The 21,593-nt window shown below is 47.5% G+C and overlaps 1 protein-coding gene across 3 annotated transcripts in view; it reads left to right on the top strand.

The window, feature by feature from the left end:
• Positions 1-21,593, top strand: part of CLPB (ClpB family mitochondrial disaggregase) — a 167,245-nt gene that overhangs the window by 114,057 nt on the left and 31,595 nt on the right. For all 3 annotated transcript variants that reach the window (XM_007112845.3, XM_007112846.4, XM_007112847.4), the window contains 2 exons: positions 6,307-6,404; positions 19,358-19,472. In XM_007112845.3, the coding sequence (XP_007112907.1) occupies positions 6,307-6,404; positions 19,358-19,472 (213 nt within the window). The remainder of the gene's footprint in view (positions 1-6,306; positions 6,405-19,357; positions 19,473-21,593) is intronic.

Here is a 21,593-nt window from a genome sequence, read left to right on the forward strand (position 1 = left end):
CAGTGGGAGAGGCCACAGCAGTGAGAGGCCCGCGTACCGCAAAAAAAAAAAAAAAGTGAAAATCAGGATGAAGGTGCTAAAGGAGCCAGCAGTAAAAATGGAAAGGAAGAATGAATGCAAAAGTTATTACAAAGAGCATTGTACAACCAGTACAATCTTTCTCCCCCCCCCCAATAGTTTTCAAGCTTTTTATCTTATTCAGTTCAAACAAAACCCCTAGAGGTAGGCAGGGCAGCAGTCATTACCACCAGAGAAATGAAGCAGGACCCCAGCCACACAGCCAGGGAGTGGTGACCCCCATCCCCACTGGCTCCCAGGCCGTGTGCCCTTTTAGGGGGCAGGGAGCCAGCTGCAGTTAGGGGAAGGGGTGAAGTATGGAAACTGCAGTGGTGGTAGATCTGGATCACTAGAAGGCCCCGATGGCTGATAGGACTGTGGGGGGTGAGAGGGAGTGGGTGAGCATGTCAATATTATTGATAATATAGCCTCACACATTTGTATAGGGCAGTTACTGTTTTTTTTTTAAGCTGTCTCATACGCATCATCTTCTTTGATATTCACAGAGGTAGCAGAGGGCCAGAACAGAGTGGTGTCAAGGGAGGAGGGAGTAACATGCCTCCTCCCCTCCCCACCTTAGGCTTGCTGTCAGTAGAGAGAATATCTGAATCCCATCTCCCACTCTGATTTTAGCACTCTCCCCAGGAAGGGCAAGTGGGCCTCTCTCTCCAACCACTTCCTCCCCACTTCCCACGCACAGAGCATTGAGGGTGTCGGGCACTGACCTGACCTGATCTGTCACCCAGACAAAGAGGTGTCTAGAACCAGCAAAGAGACTGGGGGCTTTGGCCCACAGGAGCAAAGAACATGGTCACACACTTGCTGTGAGAAGGGCTTTTCTGGGGCAGGAAGAACAGCCATGTTGTGTGTGCCCTCAGAAGATAGCACCTGGAAGGAAGTCCGTTCATTTGGTAAATCTTGTTGAACACCTGTTCTGTGCCGGGCCCTGTGCTGCGTAGTCAGGATATAGCAGTGGATCAGCCATGGTCCCTGACTTCTGAGGGTTCTCAATCTTGGATGGAGACAGACTGTTTTAACACAGGGATCAGTGTAGTAAGATAGAAGCAGAAGGGCCTGTGGGAGCACAAAGGATGGTACCAAACCTGGGGTGGTAGGGAAGCAAGGAAGTTTTCCTGGAGAAGAAGCCTGAACTGAGTCTTAAAAGATGAACAGGTGTTTACAGGAAGTCCAAGGTGGGAGTGGGGTTGGAGAGAGAGGTTGGGGCTCATGCGAAAAGAATCTGCCCTCAGTTTAGTGGCAGGAACCCCTTGGTAGGCCATGAGCTTGAGACTGGGTTCTGGGCATGTTCAGGAAAGCCAGAGTGACCCACCTGTTTCAAATGTAGTAGAGGGGCGTCTCTTCTTAAGGAATTGGAAGAGCTCATCATTAAAGTCTTTTTCCACTCAAAGCCTATGATTATGTCAAACCTAAAGCAGGTGCTGTACCAGAGAAGAGCAGCAGGCTACCTGAGCCCCCGTGGGCCAGGCCTCCTCTCCCATCAATACCATTTCCACTGCCTTATCCTGCCCTGGGTGTTGAGACCCAAGCCTGTCACTGGCACCAGCCAGGACCAGTCCAGGACCATCCACCCCCATCCTACTTTCCTGGCCCGAGCCCTATTGACAGATCCCCCAGAATCTGAAGGAATTCAAGACAAATGGTTAAGAGGATGGAGTTAATAAAATTTGAAAAATTGAGGCCTGTCACTCCACTAAACTTTTTTCAATACCACTGACAGAAACATATTTCCCCAATGAGTGACCTTCCACAGCTATAGGGGGCAGGCGCAGCCGCAGCAGTGCTGCCAGGAAGCCAATCTGCTGTTTATCAAATATTATAAGCTGGGACACACTAATCTGAAGCAGGGAGAGGAGGGGAGGGGTCCTGCACTATACTGCCTGGGGTGCTCCAGGTGTTGGCCTGAGCCCCAGACAGCCAGTGGGAGGTGACGGATGGCCTGCGATTAGTGCTCCCCACCTCGCCCAGCCCTCTGACTTACTCCCAGAAGCCTGACCCTCTAGACCAGCTGCTTGGCCTGGAGGGGCCCCGGGTGGGAGGCAAGGGGAGGTCAGGCCAGGGCATGGGCCATCCTGATGCCCCTGGAGAGGGCAGGCGGGTGAGGCCCAACGTGGTTATTTATTGGAGTGTAATGGTTTGTGGCCGTTGGTCGTGGAGGTGAAATCGATCAGTTGTAGAAGTCAGGTTCTATCAATTATTACAGCAATTAGTCAAGCCAGAGCATCAGAGCAAGGGTGCAGGGGCTGGGGGACTAATATTAGATGGACATTATCCATGATGCCCCTGCCTCAGCCTTCCTAAAGTGGGAGCAGCCGTGCTGCCCTGAGGCTCCAGAACCTTGGGGAGCCTGGCTGGCTTCCCCGCTCGGGGTGGCTGGGGTGAGGCCTAGCTGAGAGCCTCCTGGGCTGGTGACAGGCCCAGCCCTGCTTTAAAAGGCATCCCTGTGCTGGCTGGCCCCAGTGCAGAGATGCCCTGCCTATCCCCATCCCATCCTTTATGAGAAGTGACACGACTCCTACTAGAAATTACTCAGTGGCCAATGTTTATGGCACACATTTTTCATTCTGTAAGCAAATATAGATCACTGACAGCACTTGTTTGAAGCTTGTAATCTCACCCTCTGGTCTTCCACTATCTTCTTCTCTCACCTCTCTTCCTCTCCCCCTCCCCTTCTCTCTCCCAATTTTTTTTCCCTCTCTTAACCATTTCTCTTTTTCTCTTTGTTCTTCTCTTCTTTCCCTTCCAGAGGTCTCTCCCTCATCCCCCTTTCCACTCTAGTCCATATTTAGTGACAGAGCTCCCCCTGAGGCTACCTGAGAAAGGAGAGGCCTTTCCACTGCATGATTGTAGCTCTCTTTCGCCCCTCCCTAGCTGTGGTCCAGGAGCTTTGGGCAAGGGGAAGATGATGTCTGCCACTGCCCGTCGAGTCCTCAGTGCTGAGCACCAGAGAGAACAGGGCTGGGCTGGGAAAACCGGGCCAGGCGAACAAGCCCCTTAGCGCTGTGTTCCTTCCTGAGCCTCCACAGTCCTGCTGTCCCTCCTTCGGCACACTGATCACACTTGGCCTGAGTTGTAGTTGCATGGTCACCTCTGGTCCCCGTTAGCTTCTGGAGAGCTGGAATTGTGCCTAGACTCGAACTCTAGGTGGCACCTAATCTTTTTTTTTTTTTAATTTTTTGGCTGCGTTGGGTCTTCGTTGTTGAGCGCGGGTTTTCTCTAGTTGTGGTGAGCGGGGGCTACTCTTTGTTGCAGTGCACGGGCTTCTCATTGAGGTGTCTTCTCTTGTTGCGGAGCACGGGCTCTAGGCGTGCGGGCTTCAGTAGTTGTGGCATGCGGGCTCTAGAGCACAGGCTCAGTAGTTGTGGCGCACGGGCTTAGTTGCTCCTCAGCATGTGGGATCTTCCCGGACCAGGGATCGAACTCGTGTCCCCTGCATTGTCAGGCAGATTCTTATCCACTGCGCCACCAGGGAAGCCCGACCTCATCTTAAAGACAGGAAGAGGAGCCTGCAGAAGAGAGAAGGAACGGTCACGGGGTGTGAGGAAAACCTGAAAAGTGGTTTTTAGAACTCAAAGGAGAGAGTGGCCAAGGTATCATTTGCTACAGAGTGGTCAAGAAATGTAAAAAAGAAAACTCTTCATTGGCTTTGGCAATCCCCCATCTTCCTATATACAGGGCCCTGATACACAGTGCCCAGTAAGCACCAACAGAATTGAAAGAAAAAATGAGGCTCCAACTGAGTCTCTGAGGACCTGCCTGCTAGTTAGGAAGAACCCAGGCACCCTCCTTATTAGGAAGATTATATTTTATCCTGTAAGCAGTAAAAAACCACAGAATGATTTTTCACCAGTGGTGTGTCATGGCTGCCCTGGTGGGAGTGTGGAGAATTGTAGTCGACCAGGGTTCGACTCCTGCTCCAAACAAATAACCAACTTTGTGACCTTGGCTAGTTGTCTCACTCCTCTGAGCCCAGTTTCCATGTCTGTAGCATGGGAATTTAATTCCTGCCCCTCAGGATGGTTGTAAGGATTTAATGATATAACGTATATAAAGTACAGAGTACCGTGCCTAGCACATAGTAAGTAAATACCAGTGGCTATTATTCTTATTTTCATCACCACTTCTAGATATATACCGGAGACATGAAAACATACGTCCATGCAAAGACTTGTACACAGATGTTCTTAGCAGCATATTCATAATAGCCAAAAGGGGGGAACAACTCAAATGTTCATCAGCTGGTGAATAGGTAAACAAAATGGGGTATGTCCACAGAATGGAATATTATTCAACCATAAAAGAAAGAAGTACGTGCTATATTCCTACATTCATGTTGTAGCGTGAATGACACGTGCTGTAACATGGATGAACCTTGAAAACATGCTAAATTTTAAAAGCCAGACTGAAAAGACCACATGTTGTATGATGCCATTTATATGAAATGTCAAGTGTAGGCAAATACAGGAACAGAAAGTAGGCTAATGGTTGCTGGGGTTGAGGGGAATGAGGAGTGTCTCTGATAATGGTGACGGGGTTTCCTTTCAGGATGATGAAAGTGATCTGGAATTAGATAGTGGTGATGATGTATGATGTTGTAAGTGCATTTAAAACCACTGAATTGTATATTTATTTTTTTGAATTGTATACTTTAAATGGTATGTAAATTATATTGTAGTAAAGATTATTTATATTAATATTTTATATTAATTTCTATTAGAAAATAGGATCATGTATAAAAGTATTAATTTTTCATATTGACAGTAAGTTTCCTTGGCCTGAATCATACTTTCTGCTCTCTGTTCCTTTCCCCTCGTCCTCCCACACCTCTTCTCTGCAGCCCAGGCAGACAGCCACTTGTAAATGCTTAATGAATGTTTGCCATTGTCGGTAAGTTTATAGTCCTTTAAGAAGCAGAGTTTCAGTAGGAATGATTTTATATCATGATATAAATGTTTCCTCAGCCTGGGATTGAGAAACACTGATTTTTACTGTCCATCAACAAACAGTGGCTGGACATCCCCCTGAGCCAGGCCTCATGGTGACACGACCTTACCTGTGTATTTAGTGTCCCCAGCCAACTTATTATATCCTTGTGGCAGGGACTGTGTCTTAACCCTTCTTTACTTCTAGACAACACTTCCCTAGCAAAAAAGAAGATCAAGGAATACTAGTTGACCACTATCTTAATGTTTCATTTAACACATAGTTCTTGAGAGGAGTGCTTTTAGAACAGGGCCAGATCTGAGTCTTCCATGTTCCCAGGCCCCACTCATTCAAGATTTGGAAAGTTGAATGGAATGGACAGTTTTTGAAGAGGAGAGTGAGGTGCTCAGACCTAGGCTTTGGGAAGGATATTCTGATAGCATGGGGGTTAGAGTAGCCTTTCCTCTGCAACTGCCTGTCCACAAGGCTTTTCACCAAGTGGACGCTTTATTCAGGGTTCATCAGCTTCCGGCACTTAAAAGTGAGAGAAGGTAGATGCATGGCCCCCAGCAAGCCTCTTCTTTTTGTTATACTTAAAGTTCTTTGTCTTCAAATCATAGGAACTAATGACTGGAGGAAATGCCTGCCTGAGTGCACAAACTCACCAACAAGTAGCACCGGTGAGGGCTGGCACAGCCAGGTTGCTGATGATGACCAGAGGACTCAGCTGACTGTGGTAGGCAGGAAGTGTCCAGAAGGAAGAGAGCATTAAAGGAGAGGGAGAGGCAGAGAGCAGAAAGAAGGGGACCTTTTCACTGTTATTTGGTATATTCTGTGCTTTAGATTTTTATATGATTTTCATGAATGAACATTCATCTGTGTACAAACAAATTTGATAATGCAGACATTTTAATGAATAATGCATTGGTGTTGGGGTGTATTAATCTATGTGCGTGTTTGGTGTCTTTTTTAGCATGTTTGGCTGTGTGTATTTTTGTATGCACAGCACACCTGTGTGTGTGTATAGCATATCTGTGTGGGTGGCACATCTCTCCGTGGGTGGTGTGTTTCTGCACATGTGTGCATGCCCATGTAGGAGCCTCAGTACCCTGACCTCTGTGTCAGAGAGGACTGAGAACTCCTCTCTCAGAGTAGCTTAACATGTATTTCAATCTCTTAGGTTTCTGTTGCTCCATATTTCTGTGGGCATTCCCTACACTGAAATCAAGGCACAAGCCACCTCTGAGGGAAGGCCGAGAGCCCACTGATCACTCATAGAGGCTCTATTTCTCCTTCTCCTCCTGCCAGGAGCTAATCCCCTGCAGAGGAATGAAATGGGACACACACCCTTGGATTATGCTCGAGAAGGGGAGGTGATGAAGCTTTTAAGGACTTCTGAGGCCAAGGTAAGTCTCAAAGAAAGGAGAAGGCCTGTGGGCACTCCATGCTGCATTTGGTCTTTCACTCATTAAATTATGTCAGGCTCCACACCAAGGGCCACTTGTCCTTAGGGGATTATTGTCTATTTAAATTCAAATCCAACCCCCACTCTCATCAAGAATAGGAAGCTGCCCCTCTTCCTGACCAGGAAGAGGCCTGGGCCACTTCTGGCTTCTGAGGACTTTCAAATTCAGTTTTTGAGGTAATGGACCTTCCAGCTCCTTTTCATAGGAGGAAGGATAGCAAGACATAAATCTCAGCCTAAGTACTATTTCCTCAGGCCTCATGTATTCTTTAGCCTCATCAAGTAATCCTTTCCCATCATCACTCCTTCTAGAGCTATTCCCTGACCTCTTCCCTCCACACACACTCCAGAGAGCCTGGTATAGAATCTGAGCCAAAACAATCTCCATCTTCATTTGATCTTCTCAACCAGACTTTTGAACTTTCTAAAAAGAGGCTGCCTTCTGCTCCTGTCAGCCACCCAACTATATCTCAGAAAGTGCTTGGCAGAATTCAAGAACTAGAAGCACAAATCTCAGAGCTGGCAGGGACCTGAGAAGTCATCAAGGCTGGTGATGGGAAATCTTATCATGCCTTTGGTCCCAGTGTGAGTTACTGTCAAAACTGTAACTAAGACTTGGACACGAGATCATATAGTAGTAGGTTCACTGGGAGGACTGGAACTGGAAGGCTTGGTTTCTGACTCTGTCTTGTGCTCTTTCCAACATCGTGGAGTCTCTCATTGGCAAACTGGCCGAAGTGCTTTGAGATGATTAAGAGTGACAGGTCCCACCTAGTGGCACATACTCTCTGTGTCTTGAGTAAGAGCACTTAGGTGACCAGACTGAGACAGACAAGACAGGGGTTGTGATCCCAGCTCCCCCACTCACTGACAGGGTGACCTCGGGTGAGCACTTCCCCTCTTGAAGATCAGTTTACCTTTGTGAAATGAAAACATTGGGACTAAGTAGTTTCTAACATTCCATTCAAAATACCATTGTCTGTGTAGCAGTCAGGATAAACTAGGTCATGCTATGGTACAACCGAAAATTTCGGAGGCTTAAAACAGCAAAGATTCATTTTTACCTCATGCTATACATGAAGGTCAGCAGAGGGGGGTTTTGCTCATCCTAGGTCCTCAGGGACCTGACTGGCAGAGCAGCCACCCTCTGAAATACTGCCACTTGCTTATAGAGAGGAGGGAGTGCTCTGAAGGGCCTTGCATCTGCAGCTAACTGCTCAGCCTGGAAGTAGGACCCTTTACTTCCACTCACAACTCACTGGACAGAACTAATCCCATGTTCCTGTCCTATAGTTGGGTCAGCTTCCCCCATGCTGTAAGGAAATCTCTGAGCACTGTTTCAGTTCACCTCAGGGACTGCATCCCCATCAGTATCTCCCTTTTCAGGCCAAACCACTGTCCCCTGAGAGCAAGCGCTTCACTTGGCCAAAAGTACCCATATTTTGTCAGGTGGTGTGCCATAGGGCAGGCCCTGGTCTAGTCATGTAAAGCAGGAGAACAGGCCGCTTAGTGCCAGAGGGGGTGGAAGGGTTAGGGCTGCAGAGGGACCCTTAACAAAATTTGGCTGCCCAAGAAATGGGCTGATGTCAGCCACATCAGTACAGTGCTGGTGTCCCAAGTGAATAAGTGGCAGTTGCGTCCTCTGTGCCAGTCAGATCCTTCTGGACCACAGAGGGCAATTGCAGATGCTACCTTCTGAGTAGACTGAGCTCTTAGAATCTGTGCAGAGGGGGGCAGTAAGGAGGCAAGCAGCAGAACTGTGCCATGAGAAAAGGCCGAAGGCAATGGGGCGTCTGGCCCGGAAAGGAGAGATTGCACGTAGACACAGGGACGACTGTGAGGGGATGGGAGGAGAGGAAATTAATTCAGTATTAGGGCTAGGACAGAGCCAGGCTTCCTGGATGGCTGCTGCAGGAGGAGCTCCCTCACAGAGCTGTGACCCAGGGAAGGGGCTGCCTTTAGAGGCTAGAAGACCACTCAGAGCCAGCCCAGGGGTTCTGTCACCTCTCAGCTGGAAGACTTTCCCTATCGTCACCTCTCTGCACTTGATCCCTTTATCCAGTCTGGATTTCCTCCTTCCGAAATGCTCACCTGTCTGCTGAGCACCTCCACTTGATTGCTCTGCAGTCCCCTCAGATTCTACCCATGTGAACCACTCTCACCTCTCCCTGGATGTCAGCAGCATTGTCTTTCTGTTATTTGCTCAGCATCTCCATGGTCACCCATTCTTTCTGCTCTGCTTTTTTCCTCCAAGCTGCAAAAAACTGCCTTTTCAAAATCGTGCGGAAGAGTTTCAGGGGAAGAACACTGCTTTAGACTGGGTTCTGTCTCCCTCTGCCAGTAAGTAAGCAGCAGCTGCTCCTCTCTGAGTTCAGGCCCCATGTCAGTAACATAATGATTCAGGCCTGGAGGGGTGCTGAGGCTCCAACCTGAGAACTCATCTCCTGGCTCTTTGGCTAGACACAGGTTACCACCACTCTGATCTTATCTTCCTCCCCTGCTTTCCGTCCGGCATCCCCCTGCCACCCAGCTCAGCCTCTTCCACCTTCACCTACCTCTATAGTCAGATATGGGCTCTTTATAGAAAATTTGTAATTATAAAAGTCATCTTTCCCATTATGGAAAATTTGGAGAGTAAAATGAAGAGAATTAAATAAGTCAGTACATATTTATGAATGACATCTGTGTGCCAGGCTCTCGGCTAGATGGGAAGAAGACAGCTGGGTGAAACCCTCAAGGAGGTCCCAATCTGGTGAGGAGACAGGCAAGTAAAACATGACACCACTGAGTCATCAGTCCCAGGGAAGCCCAGGGACAGGGACTGTGGAAAGCCAAGGTGGCTTCTAATCCTGCCTGGGAGATCAAGGAAGGCTTCCTGAAAGAGATGTCAACTGAGCTGAATCTCAGTTAAAAACATTTTAGCCTGATAGCCTGACTACCTATACATAACTGCTATTAATGTTCTTAATTATTTATAATAATAGTAGGTACCATTTATCAAGTGCATCTAGGCAGTCTGCCAGGTGTTCTAATATATATTTTTTCTAATCCTGTAACAAAGCCATGAAGCAGCTCTTATTCCCCGCATTTTACAAATGAGAAATCTGAATCTGAAATAAAGCAGGTGACTTTAGAAAATCAAGCTATTATTAGTAACTATTGGGATAGGAATCAGAGATTTCTTCTTATGATACTACATTTGCCTTTTTGGACCCTATCTATATATATTTATATAAGTGGTCTTTTTTTTTTTTAACCTGGTTAGTAGCCTACTGTATAAACCCCAGGGATCTCAAACTGGCAGCCATGTTTTATTTTGCCAACTCAGTTTTTTTTTTTTTTAATGTGAGTATAATGCCTTAGAGGTTGGAGCGTGGACTCTCCAGCCACAGGTGCCTATTTCCTATTGTATTATGTGCTTGCCTGTCAGACATTTGTATTTCCTGCTTGGTCCTGAAGGTGTTATGAGTTATGATCCTAGTTCCATATTTGGAATCTGCTTTTTTCATTTATTATTTCTTGATGATTTTCTCATTTTAGAATTATCCGTAAGCCTAATTTTTAATTTTCTTCTGCCTTTTAAAATGTGTCACTTATCTAAGAATCTCTGTCACCTTAGGTGGCCTAAATAATTTTCTCCTCATGGCTGGTTTGCTCAGTTCTCTCAGCATTCTCTGTGTGCAGAAGCCCCCTTGGGCCCCCTGAGAAGATCCAGAGGTGGATGAAGCCCAGCTCCTGTCTCCTGAGCTGGCTGTTGGGAGAGGAAGATGGAGAGAGGCAGGCGCTCTTAGCTCTGATACGCACAGACTGACTTGTGCCTTAGGAGGGGTCCACACGGAGTTTGTGGGGGCCCCAGGAAAGCATGGATCACCTCCAGGCAGAATGAGCAGGCCAGGATTCGTAGAGAAGATAACTGTGATCTCACTTTGAAGGATTTCACTAGCTGGAGAGTTTAATACTTAAAGCTTAGACCATTTTCACATCTTAACTAAGAGACGAAGGAGAGGTAGAAATATATCTCTGTGCACACGATGGCAGATAAAACAAAAATATAGGGAGCTATTCCATGATGAATATTCAGCTGAGGGGGACGTGCTGGTGCCAGCCCGCATCTCCACTCCCAGATCCTTACTCCACCGAGACTCACAAGGAATTTATTGCTCATTTTAATCACATCCAGAGAATGAATTGGCAGGAATATTAAGCAGATAGGCCTATCATATATATTTTGTTTGCATATCCCAGTGACAGAATCACAAGCACATTTCCTATCTCTGTATTTTTTCATTTGCTTCAGGGGTAGCTGGGGATGCAGTGCTCCCCTGAGCCCCTCATTCTGGGCTGCAAGCCTGGGTGCTCCCATCAGATCTGAAGGAAGCTATCAGGAGAGAACAGGTGAGGTATACAGGAGGGTAAGAAGGTTATGTTCCTCCTGCCTTAGGGTGAAGAGATATCCCTTCCCTGCCTTGCCCAACCTGCTCCCTGCTTCACATCTCATTTCGAGAGCCACTGTGCCACATGCCTGGCTCTGTGCTTGGCCCAGATGGCCCAGACAGCACCGTCTGACCTTCGTTACAGGTTCTCCATGGGCCAAACACAGCACTCCAAACTTTACTGGGGCAGGCTTTTGCTTTCTTTCTTTTTCTTTTTACTTTTTTTTTGTTGGGGGGACGCTGTGTTGGGTCTTTGTTGCTGCGTGCAGGCTTTCTCTAGTTGCGGTGAGCAGGGGCTACTCTTCGTTGCGGTGCGCGGGCTTCTCATTGGGGTGGCTTCTCTTGTTGCAGAGCACAGGCTCTCTAGGTGCACGGGCTTCAGTAGCTGTGGCACGTGGGCTCAGTAGTTGTGGTTCGCGGGCTCTAGAGCACAGGCGCACGTTGTGGCACACGGGGCTTAGTTGCTCTGCTGCATGTGGGATCTTCCCAGACCAGGGCTCGAACCTGTGTCCCCTGCATTGGCAGGCGGATTCTTAACAACTGCGCCACCAGGGAAGTCCCTTCTTTTAACTTCTCAAAAACTTTTTGTTGAAACATATTTGTATAAAGTACACATAAGTATACAGCTCACTGTATTTTTACAAGCTGAATATACCTGATCAAGAAATAGACTACTACAAGCACTCATTTGCATCATACTCCCTTCGGGTCACTACCCATCCCTAAGGGTAAGCATTGTCCTGATTTGTTTCACTTTTACTTTTACATGATTTCAAAGATAGTACAGCCAATTCCCATAAACCTTCACCCATAATACCAATTGTTAACATTTTATTGCGCTTGCTTTATTACTTATGTATATATAAATAATATATAAAGAGATATATGTATAATTTTTTCTGAACCATTTGAGAGTTAAGTTATATACTCGATACTCCTTTACCCCTAAATAGTTGTATGAATTTCCTAAAAAATAAAGGGCATTTTCTTATATAACCTCAGTATAGTCCTCAAAATTAGAACATTAATATTGATATTAACTAATCTATAGATCTTATTCAGATTTCACTAGTTGTCCCAATAATTATCTTTACAAGAAAAGAAAATTCTGGATCTGAAGCTGGATTCAGTTTTCATGTCTCTTTGGTCTCCTTTATTTTTTTTTAATTAATTAATTTATTATTATTTTTTGGCTGTTTTGTGTCTTTGTTGCTGCACGTGGCTTTCTGTAGTTGTGGCAAGTGGGGGCTACTCTTCGTTGCGGTGCGCGGGCTTCTCATTGGGGTGGCTTCTCTTGTTGCAGAGCACAGGCTCTCTAGGTGCACGGGCTTCAGTAGCTGTGGCACGTGGGCTCAGTAGTTGTGGTTCGCGGGCTCTAGAGCACAGGCGCACGTTGTGGCACACGGGGCTTAGTTGCTCTGCTGCATGTGGGATCTTCCCGGACCAGGGCTCGAACCTGTGTCCCCTGCATTGGCAGGCGGATTCTTAACAACTGCGCCACCAGGGAAGTCCCTTCTTTTAACTTCTCAAAAACTTTTTGTTGAAACATATTTGTATAAAGTACACATAAGTATACAGCTCACTGTATTTTTACAAGCTGAATATACCTGATCAAGAAATAGACTACTACAAGCACTCATTTGCATCATACTCCCTTCGGGTCACTACCCATCCCTAAGGGTAAGCATTGTCCTGATTTGTTTCACTTTTACTTTTACATGATTTCAAAGATAGTACAGCCAATTCCCATAAACCTTCACCCATAATACCAATTGTTAACATTTTATTGCGCTTGCTTTATTACTTATGTATATATAAATAATATATAAAGAGATATATGTATAATTTTTTCTGAACCATTTGAGAGTTAAGTTATATACTCGATACTCCTTTACCCCTAAATAGTTGTATGAATTTCCTAAAAAATAAAGGGCATTTTCTTATATAACCTCAGTATAGTCCTCAAAATCAGAACATTAATATTGATATTAACTAATCTATAGATCTTATTCAGATTTCACTAGTTGTCCCAATAATTATCTTTACAAGAAAAGAAAATTCTGGATCTGAAGCTGGATTCAGTTTTCATGTCTCTTTGGTCTCCTTTATTTTTTTTTAATTAATTAATTTATTATTATTTTTTGGCTGTTTTGTGTCTTTGTTGCTGCACGTGGCTTTCTGTAGTTGTGGCAAGTGGGGGCTACTCTTCGTTGCGGTGCGCGGGCTTCTCATTGCAGTGGCTTCTCTTGTTGTGGAGCACGGGCTCTAGGTGTGCTAGCTACAGTAGTTGTGGCACACGGGCTCAGTAGTTTTGCAGCTCGCAGGCTCTAGAGAGCAGGCTCAGTAGTTGTGGCACACGGGCTTCGTTGCTCCGCAGCATGTGGGATCTTCCCGGACCAGGGCTCGAACCCGTGTCCCCTGCATTGGAAGGCGGATTCTTAACAACTGCGCCACCAGGGAAGCCCTGGTCTCCTTTAATCTGGAACAGTTCCTCAGTCTGTCTTTCATGACCTTGACATTCTAACGAGTACAAGCTGTTTATTTTGTAGACCGTCCTCGATTTGGATTTGTCTAATGTTTGCTTATGATTCAACTCAGATTATGCATTTCTGGCAAGGACACCCTCTGGTATTTATTTTCAATAAATTCGTTAGGTAGCCCCATGCTGAAAGTAGGAATACGAAATTTGTATTTTAAGTCTCATCTTCCTAAATAGGCTCTGAACTTCCTGAAGGCAAGAACAGGTCTCTTCTTATCTCCAGGGTGGAAAGTGCAGGCACTGGAGTTAGACTACAAGGGTTAGTGTTCTGCCTTTATTACTTGCTACCAGTGGGACCCTGCTTTAATTACTTCATCTCTGGACAGTGAGGGAGGAGATCCTCTGAACTCCGCAGGGCTGTGAGAATTAGAACAGTTGGTCCCAAATCAAGCAAGACTCATCAGTCCATGTTCAAACTAGTGAGTGGAAGTTTGAGGAGTAACAGGATATTTTCGTAGTCACTGAGTCCCACCCCACAAGGTACTTATTAATTACAAAGGGAAAAATGATGGAGAAACTTGGCACAGACCACCTTAACCAAGTGATCAAAATTAACATCCCCAGCCACAGGTACAGGAACATCACGTGCCTCCTGATGTGATGGACTGAGGAGAACATAACCCATTTTCTCACCTTAGCCACTCCTTGCGCCTCTTAACCTTCTCTCGCCACTCTTGTCTCTGGATCAACCCAGCTATTTGCAAAGGAATGACATGATCTGATTTACGTGTTAAAAATATGGCTCTGGCAGCAAAAGGAGGATCGACTGGAGGAGAGGAGAATGGAATCTGGGATGCTGACATAGTGGTCCTCAAGTCTGGTGGGACTGATGCCTGCTTTGTACCCAGCTTTCCTCTACAAGGATGTGGGCTCTGAGCTAGTTCAAGAGACTTTCAAGTCCCTTAGGTGCCCCTCTTGTCCCCCAGTCTCCTCTCCTGTCTGCTCTGTATTTCCCAGGCTCCTTTGTTGGACCCCCTGGGCTCCTCTTGTCATCACCCCCCTTCTCAGGACTCTTGCCGTCATCCCACAACCCCCCCCCCAGTATCGTCTGTTGCCCCATGGTCCCCTTTGTTGGCCTCTGCACCCAGTCCTCTCTGTCCCCCACAGCTTCAGGGCATGGTAGAAGCCCTGACTATGATGTAAGTTGTGGTTGGATCAGGGAGTCAGGAGGATGGGGCATATCTGAGTGTGTGAGCAGCCAGTAGGCTCTGCCCTGACCTCCCACAAGAGGCAAACTGCAGCCTGGCCTCTCTTCTCTTCCCTCCTCCATGCTTATCCTGTTCTTGTCCAGGGTCTCATTCTGCCTACCACCCCTACCCTAGCTCCTCTCTCAGTGAACGTACTACCAGGTTTATTATCAGACCTGTTCCTGAGGAATGCCCAACAGTAGGTGTGCTGCCATACCCCTTCTCCCTGTAACCCTCCTCCGCAGAGCCACTCTGCCCAGCCGCCCACTTCCTAGTGAGAGCCCAGCTAGGCTTCACCTCGGCCTCCCAGGCCTTTCCTGTAAATGCACTCAGAGCCAGGAGGGGTGCCATATTAAATCAAGAATGATGGAAACCAGTGGCCATGATTATCCAGCCGAGATGCAGCATAGGGAGCTGGTTGCTGCTGGCTCCAGGTGAGGGCTTCTGAAGCTAATTGCATGTGGCTTTTATTAAGAAGATGATCACTCCCCCACTCTTGCTCTCCTGGGTAGCTTCTTGGGCCTCTCAGCCCAGTGCCCCCTACTTTTGCAGGCTGGGTCATCTAACCTGTCTTCTCCTCCAGTGGAATCCTGTCAAAGCAGGGCCTTGACCTCAGTCCCTGTAACCTTCTTCCCCATTTCCTCAGAAAGCCGGGAATAGCACTAGCCCACATTCATAGACACTTACCAAGTGCCTTCTCCCATCCTTCTCTCTCTTCTCCCCCAAAAAGAATACATACAGACCAAGTGTTTTCCTTTCCTAGGTTCTTCCACTGGTTAGTTTTCCACAAGCCTGAACTCATAGCTCATGCCTTAAAAAGTCATTCATTCATTCAACATATTTTTTAATATAAACTCTGTGCTAATAAGCATTAGGAAAAGAGTATGAAGCAGTAACCGTCTACCTGTTTAATCCCATTGTCCTGTACATTTTTATCAAAAAGTCTGATCCAGTTTCAGAAGTTTCTCTGAGGAGATATATAGGGCTTAAGGCTGGGAGGGAGTATGCTAGAATCAGGATGTGCTCAGATTTAAGCCATAGGTTGAATCTTTCCCAGTACCATCTAGAAAGCTCCTGAGAAACCAGCCAGATCACATTGTAACCTTTCCCCCATGCTCACCCCCATAAAAGTCAAGAACCCTTTCCCATTGCCCAAGAAAATAACAGGAATACTAAGATAACCTAAAATCATGACAGTGAATTCGAGTTATAGGAGGTAGAAATATTTCCCTGAAGAAGACTTAAGGAGGCCATGGTGGCCGTACCCAAACCAACAAAGTGGTGGGAAATGTCATGTTAGGCTTTGCCTGTAGCAAAGGAAAAAAGATATGTTTTGTGAGGCTTCACAAACTAATGGATGGAAAGTACCTAGATATGGAGTTCTCTACCGCGTAAGGAAAATTGACAGGCAGAGCTGAGCCACCCCAGACAGTAGAGGCGTCCTGAGAACTCAGCTGGTGTTGAGACTGTACCCTGCAGACCCAGGGTTCCTAGGGGGAGAAGCCTCAGGAGCCACGCTGGGGCAAGTGGGGGCATCAAGTGGACTTGGCCTCTGGCTTCTGCTTAAGCCGGAGCAACTGTTCCCTTTATCTGTGGGCTCCGTGCAGATTAAATTAGTTAAAAGGGTTCCAGCACCAAAACAAAAACAAACAAACAAAAAAGGCACTGGGTTAGATAATCAGTTATCAAAATGCAGTAAAGGAGAAGTTACATTTATCAGAGGCCTGCCACGGGCCAGTTACTATGCTGGCCACTTGAGTCTCTCACGTAGCCACTTCTACATGCACATTTGCTGTATGCCAGAGACCTGCCAATTGTTTCATATACATCACCTTACTTAATCCTCACCAGCTTCCCACAAGGATCCTGCAAGGTAGGTATGAGTACCATAACCATGTTCAAGATGCGGAAACTGAAATTCAGGGAGGTGAATTAACTTCCCCAAGGTCAGCTAACTAGTAAGTGGATTAGGCGAGGTCTAAATTCACATCTTTCTGGAGCAAAGCTGCTTCTTTCTGCCACACTGTGCGTCCCACTGTGAGCCAGAAGAGGAGTCAAACTCCAGATGGGGACTACTGTAAGAATTCAGTGAGACACTACATATAAAGTGCTGAATACAGTGCCTGGCACACAGCAGCTGTTCCACAAACAGTAGTTACCTCATTCGGTTGGCAACATGTATTGACTTCTTCTGTGAGTAGGGCCCTATGCTAGGTGCTGGAGCTATAGTGATGAATAAAACATGGGCTTTGTCACTACGGACCTCGTGTGTGGAGTAAGGAGACATAAACAGTCAGTTAAATAAGTGCTCTGGAGGTCCCGGGGCCAGGGCAACAGGCTCCTTAGACAATTTGGTATTTAAGCTGAGATCACTTAGAGGTAGGTGGGAATAGAGAAGACTTTTGTGCTGAGGGAGCAGTGTGAGCAAAAGGCCCAGAGGCGGGAATACCCATCCCTGAGGGGAAGTGACGAAACAGACCTAACAGACCCTTGGAGGCCAGCTTCCTTCTGCAGCCAGACTGACTGTGAGCTGGCCAGGCCGCTGGCCAGTGCTGTACCAGCAGGTATGTGTGCATCTCACCATCAGAGCCTTCCACCGCAGTGGACTCAAGTGCTGAGAGGGGCTGGGTGGACAGGGAGGAGGAGGCAGATATATGGCTGGAGTCGGCAGAGCCAGGTGATGTATGTGGCGCCTGAGGGAGCTGCACGATGACGCACTGGATTCCAACCAGCAAGTGTTGCTCCTCTGGGATTGGCGCCGAATTATTGCTCCATATGAAACCCCAGAACTGATGGGAGCTTTCAGTTACAGACTGATAGCAACAGCCGAAATTGGATTGTTTGCTATTTATTTTTTTAACTTCTGTCAAGGTCACTACCTTAACAGGAAAACACTGCCCAAGCAGCAGGTATTTTTCATCCACTCTCCCTGCAAGAGCAATCTGCAGCCACAACTTTTGTGACAGGGCCGTACCTTGGCAGCTCGCTTTCTAGAAAGCTGTCAGTATTACAGGGGCCCTAGGGGAAAGAAGCCTCCTGAAGACCCAGGTCTTTCCATCCCACTTCAAGACCTGCTTCCTTCACCCACCCTCCATCCCCTGGCCTCCATAAATGCTTTATCATCAGACCCATGCACTCACCCCTCCTTGCCCAGTCTCCAGATAGTCCCACAGCTCCCACCTAGCCCAGTATTCCAGCTCCTTCAAGCCTCCTGTCTCCCAGAATTGTTCCGTGCTATGTATCCTTCCCTTCTCTGTACTCCTACACCACCCATTCTAGCTGTTAATTTCTCTTTATATCTGTCATCAACTTCATTTTTGCAAATATTCACCAGATGCCTCCACTGTGCCAGGACCCGTGCCGGGAATAGCAGTGAGTAAAAGGCAGGGCCTACCCTCAGGGGGTTCATAATTGATTTGGAAGACAGAATCACAAACATGCAACAAACTGGTTTTCAAGTAATTTTTTTTTAGTGATAGGTACAAGGCTAGAAATAGGCACACATGCTTTGGAACCATGAAGGAAATGGCTAATTCTGCCTGAGTAGTATTTGTGTACAGACCCTGCCTCACCTCCCCTGCCCAACTTTGAGCTCCCTGAGAGCAAGCCCTGACTCTCCTCTTCTCCCTCGCAGCAGGACCAAGCTCGGGCCTCCTCCGTCTACCTTTTCTGAAATGGACCAAGCCGGAGGCCAGACACATGCCAGGCACCCAGCATCATCTAAACCTCCCAGGGGGCAGGGTATAATCCTCCTCCTTCCCCCTGCCCCGCCTTTCTCTATCATTGCATGCACAGGGCCAGGCACACAGCAATTGCTGAATAGTTGTGTTTAATTGAAATGCAGTATCATTGAAGTAGAGGGTGTTCGTAGCTCTGGTTTAAAAACCAAAATGGTTTTCAAGAGGATAAGTGGAGGACTTCCCTGATGGTGCAGTGGTTAAGAATCCGCCTGCCAATGCAGGGGTCACGGGTTCAAGCCCTGGTCTGGGAAGATCCCGCATGTCGTGGCACAACTAAGCCCGTGCGCCACCACTACTGAGCCTGTGCTCTAGAGCCCGTGGACCACAACTACTGAAGCCCGCACGCCTAGAGCCCGTGCTCCTCAACAAGAGAAGCCACCGCAATGAGAAGCCCACGCACCGCAACGAAGAGTAGCCCCCGCTCACCACAACTAAAAGAAAGCCTGCGCGCAGCAACAAGGACCCAACACAGCCAAAAATAAATAAATAAATAAATAAATTTTTTTAAGAAGAAAAAGAGGATAAGTGGAAAAGAAAAAGAACCTATATATGTAAGCACTCAGTGCACATCAGCCATGATGCTACGCATATTCTATATACATTATCATATTTAATCCCCAATTTACAGAGGAGAAAACTGGGGCAAAGTAACTTGCTCCAGGTAATAAGCACATCTTGTAAGTGATAGAGCTGAGATTCGAACCAAATCTTCTGTCAGATGCCAGAGTCAAGGGTTAATTTACTAGCAGTACTTACTAGCAGGGTGAGGCAGGACCCCTGAGCAGTGACCACCTGAGGTGGGGAGATGAGGTGAGGCCTAGGTCGAGGGGCAGGGGGAGGACTGGGCCAGCCTCCAGTGGTCATGAGCCAGAGCTATGCATCAGGACCCCCAGAGAATAAAACCTGTGTTTTTCCCCCCTGGGTTGGGGGATAGAATGAAACTAGGATCCTCCTGGGCCCAGCACTCCTGAGCCACCTTCCCTCTCTCCCCACAGTACCAAGAGAAGCAGCGGAAACGTGAGGCCGAGGAACGGCGCCGCTTTCCCCTGGAGCAGCGGCTGAAGGAGCACATCATTGGCCAGGAGAGTGCCATCGCCACAGTAGGTGCTGGTGAGTATATGCAAGATGCTGTCCCGCACCAGAAAGGGCGAGGAAGCTCACGGTCTGCCCCAATGAGCTGTAGTCCTGCTGTCTCCATGCTGGGGAGAAGTGGCTAATAATATTACAACATAACATTTGTTGAATACTTCCTATGTTCCAGGCAGTGTTCTAAGCTCTTTGCATATGTTGTGTCATTTAATCTTTACAGCAACCCTATGAGGTTGGTGCCATTAAGTTCCTCTTTTACAGATGAGGAAGCTGAGAGAGCACTTCAGTAATTTGCTCAAGGCTGCTTTCGTATGCTTTGAATTTAACTCTGACCTTCATCTGGTCTACTGCCCCCACCCCACCCCCAATTTTCAGGTGGGGAAACTGAGACCTAGAAAGGAACAGGAGTTTGTCCATCACTAGTAATATAGCAGTTGAGCCAGAACTAGAACTTTTATCTTCTGTCTCCCAGCACAGGACTCTGCCACACTTCAGTATAATTTGTCAGCAGCTGGCTCAATTTTGGGGAAAACATTCTGAAAAAGTCTTGAGTGCATTCTTCTCCACCTCAGAAGTTCTTTATGTCTGATACTTTGACCCCTGGGGGCTAGACTGCCTGCTGGTGTAACTCCTAATTTAATGGCCCTCCTCCCCATGCAGATCCCACTAGAGAGATATATCAAACTGAGATTCTACTCAGGATGGTGGCCTCACTATTGTTCTTCTACTCAGGTGCATGACTCCCTGAGGGTGACCTCAGACAGGTGAGGTAAGGTCAGTGGAACCCTATGCCTGGCTTAGACAAGGGGTATCCCCCAGGGCAGTGGTTCTCAAAGTGGTCTCTGGACCAGCAGCACCAGCATCCTCTGGGAACTTGTTAGAAATGTAGATCTGAGGCCTCAGCCCAGACCTATGGAATAAGAAGTTCTGGCAGAGGGTCCCAGAAATCTGTGGGTTTTGTTTTTTGGGGTTATTTTTTAATTTATTTATTTTTTGGCCATGCCATGCAGCTTATGGGATCTTAGTTCTCCAACCAGGGATTGAACCCAGGCCCTCGGCAGTGAAAGCACAGAGTCCTAACCACTGGGCCCCCAGGGAATTCCCCAGAAATCTGTGTTTTAACAGGCCCTGCAGGCAATCTGATGCTCAGCTCAAGTTTAAAAACCTCTTTCCGGGACTTCCCTTCCTGTATGTACGAGATAGCACTCACCAAAATCTAGTCCCCTTCCTCAAGATGTTTACCACCTAGGGTTGGGTACTGTGCTCTATAGGTCAGGCCCACAGTTATTTCCTTCAACCCGGGACTTATCCCTAGTCCCAGCCCCAGACTGGCCTCTTCCCCTGGTCCTACACCACCTTGTCTGTCCCTGCCCTTGGCCCAGAGCAGGAGTAGATGATTCTACTCCCCACCTCCTAGGAGCTGTCAGAATGTCTGCCCCGAGTGCTTCCTTCTACCCAAAGCTCCATTCTGTCACCTGAACTGCCTCAGATCTGGAGGCACATCTTTGTCCTGTGGTATGTAGGTTGACCCTGCTATGGCTCCAGTGATGCTGGAAAAGATACAGAGGCCGTGGATGGCCTGGGCTGTGGGGTTGGTAAGGCAGTAACTGTGCACCCACCTTGCTAGAGGCCCTGCAGCCAGGGATCACACTGATAATAGATTGTGTTCGGCTACCAACTCAGGTGAAGCATGAGGCACTCTTTGGGTTGGAATTTGTGGCAGGTAAGCAGCAGCCAGTGCCTCAGGACCTCAAGACTGAAGTAGGTGCAGGAGAGGGAGGCGGATCTAGAGGGTAGGCCAGACCTCCCTGGGTCCTCTAGGCTAGTGTCAGATGTGTGCTGGGGGCTGGCTGGGTGGAGCCTGGCACCCCAGGGGTACCACGAGGATGGGCAGGCAGAGAAGTGCTGCAGAATGAATTGATTTGATAAATGGCCATTTATTACCCTCACGAATTGACTGAAACCAATTTCGGTCACATCAACCCCTGGTAAGTGCTGGGATATTGATTTGTGCAAAGTAATACAGTGAATTTATCAGTGTGATCCCCAGCTGCAGGGCTTCTAGCAAGGCTGGCGCACAGTTACCGCCTTACAAATGGAGGAGATAAAGCACCAGCCCCACAGCCCAGGCCCCCATGGCCT

This window comes from Physeter macrocephalus, chromosome 16 (genome assembly GCF_002837175.3).
Source record: "Physeter macrocephalus isolate SW-GA chromosome 16, ASM283717v5, whole genome shotgun sequence".
Lineage (NCBI taxonomy): Eukaryota > Metazoa > Chordata > Mammalia > Artiodactyla > Physeteridae > Physeter > Physeter macrocephalus.